The sequence below is a fragment of the Callospermophilus lateralis genome, chromosome 3 (genome assembly GCF_048772815.1).
Source record: "Callospermophilus lateralis isolate mCalLat2 chromosome 3, mCalLat2.hap1, whole genome shotgun sequence".
NCBI lineage: Eukaryota > Metazoa > Chordata > Mammalia > Rodentia > Sciuridae > Callospermophilus > Callospermophilus lateralis.
Window position 1 is genome coordinate 147,159,747 of NC_135307.1, and position 9,874 is coordinate 147,169,620.

At 39.8% G+C, this 9,874-nt stretch overlaps 1 protein-coding gene and 1 pseudogene across 1 annotated transcript in view; one reads left to right on the top strand and one right to left on the bottom strand.

Moving 5' to 3' along the window:
• Tars3 (threonyl-tRNA synthetase 3) overlaps positions 1-2,689 on the bottom strand; it is a 72,309-nt gene extending 69,620 nt beyond the window's left edge. The window contains exons 1-3 of the mRNA XM_076851425.1: positions 2,313-2,689; positions 1,288-1,359; positions 137-330 (exon numbers count right to left, since the gene is read on the bottom strand). Of these exons, the coding sequence (XP_076707540.1) occupies positions 137-330; positions 1,288-1,359; positions 2,313-2,630 (584 nt within the window). The 5' untranslated portion in view covers positions 2,631-2,689. The remainder of the gene's footprint in view (positions 1-136; positions 331-1,287; positions 1,360-2,312) is intronic.
• A 3,468-nt stretch (positions 2,690-6,157) lies between these two features.
• On the top strand, positions 6,158-8,321 carry LOC143394833 (cytochrome c oxidase subunit 6C pseudogene; annotated as a pseudogene).
• The last annotated feature ends 1,553 nt before the right edge of the window (positions 8,322-9,874 follow it).

Consider the following 9,874-nt stretch of genomic DNA (forward strand, 5'->3'; position numbering starts at 1 on the left):
CAAATATTTTATCAGCCCCTAGAAAAACATTCTACTAGGCTCTAGTACAATTGCTTACTACTGAATACCTTCTCCAAACTATTTTTCTATCTATATTTGTCTATATATTAGGTATATAATATATTTTTTTTTTTACCTAATCTCAGCAGCCACTTGATATGGAGTTGTTTTCCAAATTTCCCCTTCCACTGTTTTCCCATCAGCCAGTCTTACTGCTATTACATTGCTTGCATTCTCCTTTGTTTCACACATAGCATGCAAAAGCTGATGTTCTTTCTTCAAGGTTTCAAAAAGTTCCAGCCTTTCTTTTATAAAATTTGGTTGTTTCACCTGAAAATCATTAGAATAAAATGAGATTAACAAACATAGTCCAGGTATTGCTAGCTGCTCAGCTCTAAATCATTTCCACACCCCACACTGCCTTCTCAGCATACATATTTACTCTCTTGTCTCTCTACTCCCCCCTTCAGAAGACTCCTTTCCAGTTCTAAGTCAGCCACCTTTAATTCCTACACCTTCCGGCCTCTCCCTTTTCACTATTCACAGTACATGTATGAAGTGGCACACAATACACCACTCATTAATATACAGTCATCCCTCAGTATTCACTGGGATTTGATTCCAGGAGCCCTACGGATTCCAAAATCTGAGGATATTCAAGTCTCTTAAATAACACAGTATTTGATTATAACCTACACACATTCTCCTATATACTTAAATCCTTTCCAGATTACTTAAAATACACATATCAATATAAATACCATATAAATAGTGGTTGAACATTAGGAAATAATGACCAAAAAGTCTGTACATATTTAATACAGACACAATTTTTTTCCAAACATTTTCAATCCACAGTTTGTTGAATTTGTGAATGCAGAACCCATGGATACAGAGAGGACAAATGTACCATCTCATTTCATTCTCTAGTTGGTTCTCCTTTGTTTATCTCAACTTGTGAACCAGATTATTCTCTTTGAGGCCAGGTATTCCTCCTTTACATCAACAATTGTTAATGCTCAATGAATATTGTCTGGTTGTTTTAATGATTTATATTTAAAAAGCAGAGTAGCTGGTTTCCTCAATACAAAGTAAGAGCTCTACTATTCCAACTTAGACTAAGTGCTGTTTAAATATAATGTGCCTTAACATCTCATAGCTAAGGCTCAACAGTCTTAAATACATCTCAAATAATAATTTAACTAATAATTATGTTCTTATAAAAAATCTGCCTATACATATTTAAATTACAGATAGTATTTCATATTATTTCCATAGCAATGTTACCTCACTGTCAGGTCCATGTTCCTTCAATTTCTCCTTTTGAATGTCCTTTTCTTGGCTTTGACTAGAAGGAGGCTGAAAGATAAGTTACAAACAACTCATGCCAATGACAAGTAAGAACAACACATTGAAACCTGAGGAAGAAGGGGGACTGCAAGTGCCCATGCTTAAAGGTTCAGAGCTGGGCTCTCCCAACCACTACCTACAACCTATAACGGGCAAGTTATTTTCCAGAGTTCAGTCCTTGAATCTGCTCTTCTTGCTATAAGCACATTTAATATATTTTCTTCAACATTTCCCTCTAAACTTGTTAGTACCCAAAATCTTCATGAACGGTGCAAAGAACGGGAAGAACATCTCACAGTTTGAGAAAGCCTTCAGAACGAACAAAGTTTAGTTTTACATGAAGATGATTTGTCCTTTTATGAACTAAAATACCAAAATACTGTATTCAATGTGAAGTGTACAGTTCTTTCAAGATAGATTCCCAAAACAAGAAAATAAAAAATCAAAACCACCTGCTACCAGAGGGAACAGAACTGTTTGTTGATCTTTATTGCCCAAGGAAAGAATAACGAATGTTAAGCACCTTGGCCCTTTTTTCATACAAATGAAAATGCTATTTCAGCTATTAGGAAAATATGTGTGGCAGGCTCTTTAATAGAATAGCTGAGAAATTACACCATCGGGTCAATTTGGTGATTGCTGGAAATCTAGCGGTTCTGGGGCCGCTGCAGGAGGACTGAGTAGGGCACCTGGGCGGAGCACACGCTGCGTGACCACTAGCTAGGCCGAGGCACCCCGGCTGGGGGCACCCCTTCAGGGAGCTGGGCCGACTGGGCAGCGCGCCATAGTGGACACACCCTGCTGCACACCCCCTGCCCCCCGGCCTGCACCTGCGCTTCCAGATTTGAAGACCGCTAAGTGAGCACTGTCGCGGGTAGTGGGTCGCGGGTCGCGGGCCCGTGGAGGCGGCGCCGCAGCGCCAGCCCACAATCCGCCCCCCGGAGTCCGGGCCTCCCTGTTACCTGCGCGCCCGCAGCCGCGCGCTCGGCCTCGCCTTGCGCCGCAGCCGCCCGCGCCGCACTCTCTAGCTTGGCCTGATGGCTCAACTCCTCCGCCAGGCACAGCCGCAGGCGATACAGCCTGTGGCGCAGGTCGCGGTTCTCCGCCCGGAGCTGCGCCACCTCCCGCGTGAGGCACGGCCCCTCCGCCTGGCACCGATCCGGCGCGTTCAGCTGCTCGTCCCTCAGGCGCTGGACCTCGGTCCACAGCCAGCGGATGTCCTCCTCCTGCCTCTCCAGGCGCGAAGCCACGGCCTCAGCCGCCAGGGCCTCAGCAGCCATGGCGCCCGGCTCCTTCAGGGACCCACGCCCTGCGGGGAGTTAGCGGGTGCGGCGAGGGCGACAGGGAGACTCAGTCTTGGGCAAGCCACGGGGCGGGGCTGCAGCTCCGCGCGCCGCGTAGGCGGGCCGAGGGGCGGGGCCAAGGCCGGACACACTGCCGGGGGCGGGGCGGTGAGAGGGGCGGGGCCGAGTGTCGAGGTCCTACAGGGTTGGGGCCTATGGCTTGGGCCTGGACAGTGGCGATGGTGCCACTGTCATGTCCAGGTGCTACCTGCAATCCCTGTTTTTATGTTGAAACGATTATGTTTATAGCTGGAGAAATTGAGACAGAGAGGCTATGTCACTTGACTCCTCCAATACTTTGGCGAGGCCAACATATCCCATTTCAATGGATTTTTCCCTGGTTTTCTTTTCTCTGGAATTCTTGCAATCACCATCCTTTGCATCTCGAAACCGATTCTGAAAAGTAGCCATTAAGAATCGACCTTAACCTTCATGCCAGGGATGTGTAAGTGGCAAAGGCCACCCCAGGAGAGCACATAGAAGATCTCTACAAAAATCTATATCTGACCAGCATGAAATTGCTAGCTCCTCCAGTCTAGGGAAAATGCCACATACCCTTTGTATACCTTACAACCATGAGCAGGAAACTTGCTATGGCAGGAACATGAATTGATTTTTTTTTAACTTTATTTTATTTATCTATTTTTATGTGGTGCTGAGGATCCAACCCAGGGCCTTGCACTGGGAGGCGAGCACTCCATTGCTGAGCCACAACCCCATGAATTGATTTTATTATTCTCTTTTTAATATTTATTTTTTTAGTTGTAGTTGGACACAATATTTTTCAAGAGAGAGAGAGAGATAATTTTTTAATATTTATTTTTTAGTTATCAGCGGACATAACAACTTTGTTTGTATGTGGTGCTGAGGATCGAACCGGGCCGCACGCATGCCAGGGGAGCGCGCTACCGCTTGAGCCACATCCCAAGCCCTGGACACAATATTTTTTATTCAGTTATTTATTTTTATGTGATGCTGAGAATCAAACCCAGGGCCTTGCCTGTGCTAGGTGAGTGCTCTGCACTAAGACACAACCCTAGCCCCTACTGTTATTCTTAAAGCTTAGAATTTTGGCACTGTTCTAAGATCTTTGCAGATAATAACATCTTAGACCCTCACCACAAGAGATACTATTATCATATCCATTTGTAGCTGGAGAAATTGACACACAGAGAGACTATGTCATTTGACCAAGGTTACACAGTTACTGCATGACAGTTTGGATTCAATCTCCCAAACAATCTGAAGTCTGAGTGTATGATGCCTTTAGACCTTAGTAAAATTTAATTGAACATGTCAGATGATTTAATACAGGTGATAAATGCCATAAGAATTCTGAAATGAGAGAGTTAGCTTGTACTGGTGTAGTTAAGAACAAGAGCAATGCTTCAGAAAATAAAGATTGGGTGAAATAAGAAAGGTGGAAAGGTAGACAAAGGTCACTCTAGGAGCAGAAGCAGTTTGGGAAAAGAAGCTAGGGAATGAGTTAATTGACCTAATCTGATTAAGTTAACTGGAATTCCAAGACGCTCCCAGAAGGAGGTTCCATAACCTTCCATGTGGAAATTTAAAAACCATCTATTAAAGAGCTCTGTTGAAAGGAAAAACAGAGAAAGTACAGAATTTAGTTAAGATGATAATAATGAAAAGATTACAATTCTATGGAATATATAGATTAGAGAAAAATTTGTAACCAACATCTATATTGATAAAAACAAAAGAATGAAAATAAATTTTCAATAAACAATCAAGGAAAAGGACATCAAGATAAACCAATAGCAACACCCTAATGAAACTACATACAGTTGTCCTTCAATATCCATGGTGGTTTGTGTTCCAGGACCTCCTTCCACCACAGATAGCCCATGGATGCTTAAGTCTCTTATATAGAATGGTATAGTATTTGCATACAATCTACCCATCATCTCTAATACAACATAAGTGCTATGTAAATAGTCATCGTATTATATTGTTTAGGGAATAATGACAAGAAAAAAGTCTGTACATGTTTAGTACAGATGCAACTCTTTTTAGATATTTTCAGGCCAAGGTTGGTTGAATCCATGGATGTAAAATCCACCCATATGAAGGGTCATTATGAAGAGTTTTTTTCCTTCAATGCAGCAATCCTACTTTTAGAAGTTTATTCTGAAGATACCTTGCTAAGAATAAAAATGCATATTACAAAAATTCAATGGAGGTTTATCTGTAATTATAAAATACTGCATAGGATATTGGTTCAGTTAGCTGTGGTGCAAACATAATGGGGAATTCTGCAGCTGTCAAAAAGAACTAGGAAGATCACTACAAACTGATATGGGATGGTTTCCAGGGAATACTGTGCAGTGATAAGAACATATATAGTATGTTACATGTTGTGTAAGAAAGAGAAGAAAGCACGTGTACATCTACTTATCATTACAAAAATGAATAGAAGAATAAATTAGAAAGCAATTATGTTCATCTCTGAGGGACCAAGGGAAGGGAAATGCATTTATCTACCGCATTGCAAAAAGAAATAGAATAACAAGCAATGATGGCTACCTACAAGGGGTCAGGAGAGGGGAAATGAGCTGTGAGGACCTCTGAGGGATTCTCTGGGTGTATCCTTTTGTATAGCTTTGACTTTTGAAGGTATATAAATATTCTGCATATTCAAAAACTAAATCAATAGACATGAAAAGAGTAAGTTTAAGTAGACAACAAACTTAAACAAACTTAATTTTAATTCAAATGACCATTATAACCAAACTAAAGGTGATGGAGATGGAGAAAAAAATGACTAACTATAATCCACAGTCTTAGATGGATTGTAAACAAATGCTGAACTCTTTTCAGAAGGTTTTTGTATTGTAGTGATGTTGGAAAAAAAGAATTCTGAAGCTAGTTTTTATATGCTCTAAGACTGAGTGAGTGTAAATGTGTCAATACTAGGATCTATGATTCTCATTGTATAAGAAAGATGCAAATATGGAATGAGAGTAGAAAAGAAACCATCCTATGGGGATAGTTTGGACTGAGATGGATTTGTGTAAACCTATGATTTATAAAATGTTTGTGAGTATGCTTCTGTATCTACACACACACACACACACACACACACACACACACACACAAATCCAAGTTGAATACATGTGAATATATTTACTAACTTTTAATGCCAGAGGAGTCAAGAAAAGATACCCAGTAGCAATGATGACACATAGCATTAAGGTCTTGATCTTTACCCATTAAAAGAACCAGGGCTCCTGGGAGAAAGGTCACTCCAGGACTGGGATACAGATTCAAGATAAACCTGGAACAGCTTGTCTTGCTGGAAATTAGGGAAGGGCTCCCCACAAAAATGGTCTGAACATGTCACAAGGACGCAGGAATGACCTTGAAGATGCTCCCACTGGCCAAACTGATACTACTTGTAAACCAAAAATAATTAGTATGATAATGAATCATAAACCACCAAAAACATGGGAATTCATAAATCAGAAGAAAATAGAAGTCAGAAAATAGAAAATAGAAGAAAAACAGGAAAGAAGCAAGAAGCTCAGCGTATAGACTATAGACTGATGCCCTGGACAAAATGGGAAATGCAGAGATAAATGTAGAATTAGAGCACTAGAAAATCATCAGTTTGCCAACTTCAGAGTAAAGATTAAATCAGGCAACAGTCATGCTCAACCTAGGGGCCAGTTTTGAAAAGTGGCAGGATATTTGCATGGTTTTAAAACATCTCCCTGCAGACTCTTTATTAGGTGCAAGGGAAAAATCAAAAATTAATCACACAATGAAGAAAGCAAGCAATACCTTGATAAGTGATCAAAATTAACATCATCTATAAGGAACAGGTGGGCTTCATGAGTCTCCAGATGTAACATTGCAAAGAAGGCATAATCCATTATACAGAATTCATTCCGAATACATAACCCCTGTGTAATCCCAGAGAAATGTCACACAAACACAAAATAAGGTACATATTGTTTAAATAGTGAAGGGAAGAAACTGTTTTTCAAAAACATTGACATCATAAAATATGGTCTCTAGAAATGTTCCAGAGTAAAGAAAGCTGAATAATCATGATAATTAAATGCAATACTTGACCCCAGATTGGATCCTGAAGGAGGCAAAATGCTTTTATAAAGAGCACCATTAGACCAGCAAACTAAAATGGAAAATGGATGGCATATTAGATAAAAATATTGTGTTGATATAAATTCATGATATTGATAAGTATTAAAAAAACAGAGTGTCTCCATTTTTCATAAAAGCAAGCTAAAGTATTTAGTCAAGTTGTATGTAACTTATATCCATATGGAAAAGAATTGTAGAGGAAGAGAGGATAAATGATAAAGCAAAGGGTAAAACATTAACCTCAATGTAAGCTTCTTAGAACATGATGAGATAATGTACTCCTCTCGGTAAAGCTTTTAGAAACTTTCTACTTTCTACTGGAGTAAAATCCCAGTTTCTTATCAGGACCTTTCAGGCCAGCAAAACTGAACTCCCCGTGGTCTCTCTAGCATTATACAAAGACCTTTACAAAGAACTAGTCCCTGGAGCTCTCAGATCCTCAGATAATCCTACTCCTTCCTGGCTCTGAGATTTTACACATTCCAAGTCTCTGCTTTTTTTTTTTTTTATCTTCTATCACTCTTACTATCCAACTTCATCCTGGGGTTTTAGCTTATGTGTCATCTCTGTGCTCCCTGTAAAGTAGGCTTGCCTCCCTTCTCTCTCAGCATCTCTTTCAGTTATACTGTAATTATTTTATTCATTTGTCTGCTTGTATTTTTTTCTGTCCCCACCTCTTAGCTGGAGTGGGGAGTGGGGATTGACTCTATTATTCCACCATGATTCCATACCTCCCATCTAGTGCAAAGTAGAAAACCAAAGAAAACTTTGGAGTTATAATGGCCTCTCATAAAATTATGAAGACAGGGAGAAAATAAAAAGATCAGTCTTTGCCAAAATTGGGGGGAAAGGGGAATGAGTAGGCAGAGAACAGAAGATTTTTATGACAGTGAAATTATTCTTTATATCATTATGTATCCTTACAAAGGCATAGAATGTATAACTCACCAAAAGTGAACCCTAACATTAACCATGGGCTTTGGTTAATAATGGTGTACAATGTAAGGTCATCCGTTGCACAAATCTGCCACTCTGGTGCAGGGTGTTGACAGTAGAGGAGGCTGTACCATGCACAGGAGCAAGGGGATATAGGAAGCCTCTGTACTCTCAGAGTGTCTGTATTCTTTCAGCTTAACTTGGCTTGGAATCTAAAGTAGCTCTTAAAAAAGAAAAAAAAGAAAAAACTTAAAAAATTGTTCTAAGAGGTCCATTTCTGCATCTACCAGGAAGGACATTGGTGTGGAGGACAGTAACTTCTGTGGCTTCTAGCGCTTTGATGAAACCTTAGATGAGGGGTCTTCTGGCCTAACAGCTGCAGTTTCATATTGTAGGAGCATTCATGGTTGCCCTGGGGGCTGCAGCTCTGATAAGTTTGGTGTGGCTGAACCAAGAAAGGAGGCATATGCAGATTTCCACAGAAATTATGATTCCATGAAAGATTTTGAGGAGATGAGGAGGGCTGGTATCTTTCAGAGTTGCAAAGTGATTTTGGAATATAAATAATCTCTTTGGATTGAGGTCCTTAGAAGTTTGTGCTCCTGAACTATAAAACATGAATACATAGGCTAAGGGAGAGTTTTTCTTGGTAAATAAACAATTAACAAATACTGTAGACAGTGTTTGCTTGATTCTTATTGATAATTTGAAGCACTTAAAAGCAACATAATTGGTTGGAAACTTTTAACACCGTTTATGAACCTCATGAAGATAACTCGGTTTCAGTATTTCTTACAATTTTCATTGTTTTTATACGTCTTTAATTACTCTGATGTTTCGTTTATTTCAGTGGGATACTCCTAGGTGCAATTACCTGGTCCTGGCCTTGAAATGGTCTTCAGGAGTCCAAATAAAATTTCCGTATTGTGGACTCTAAGAAATGAGAATGATTTAGTTCTTCCAATCAAATCTGTCTATGGACATCACCACCATTTGATGTCCCTGCTGCCACAACTGAAAGGAAGACAACTGAGAAATACTCAGTATTATTTTGTTAAAGTGCTAACCATGTGTATTTGGGAATATGTATCTTAATACAGAAGTTGATTTTACTTAACTAGAATTGAATAAGGTCTGTTAATGCCTAAACAGTATGGTAACTTTTTCTCAGAGGAGTTCTTAGAACCTCCTGTTGTCCTTTGTTATGATGAAAGTGATACTATAGAGCACTTTGAGAGTTACATTTATTCTACATTTATTTTATCCGAAGCTAGTTTAATCATGAATTGTCACTTTGTTAAGATAACAGAAACCGTTTCTTACCCTTTTTAACTCATGCAAAATTGAATCCCAGTGATGGAGCCTGTATTAAACTTAGATGGTATTAATAAAAAAAAATACTTCATTGTAAAAATCCCTGGTTAAAAATAGATGTTTATAAATGGCCTGTAAAAAATAAAATAAAATAAAAATAAAAATATTCTAAGAGATTACAAAATACCACAAGATGGCAGTATTTCTCTCAGAAGTGTCAGTAAGGAACCCACTTGGGGAAGATTCTGATGGCCTATGTCCTGGTTCTTCAAGAAGTTCAGAGCGCATCATAGCAGTGTCACAGCCCAGCTTGAGGTTTGCACTTTTGATGGGTATTTGTAAAGGCAGGTTTTATTATTATTATTTTTTTTTTTTGAGAGAGAGAGAGAGAGAGAGAGAGAGAATTTTTTAATATTTTTATTTTTCAGTTCTCAGCAGACACAACATCTTTGTTTCTGCACACATGCCAGGCGAGCGCGCTACCGCTTGAGCCACATCCCCAGCCCAGGTTTTATTATTATTCAGGGGTGGTGGGGCCAAAAGATCAACAGACAATGACCATTGGGAAGATAGTTCATTACTCAGTTACCATGAGAAGGGAGCACCTGGTCAGTCAGGAGGCAGAGCCAGCAGGAGAAGAATTTGCACAAGAGTCTGTGTTGTGGTTTTCCTGGGAAGGAACAGGTGAGGTAAAGCAAGCAGTTTAGGACTGACTAGTTGGATCATCTCAGTGGACTCTGGGGAAGTAGGTGCTGTGCCTAGTCCCAAGATAATTAGGGCAGGGGAATAGTGAGTCCCTTATCAAC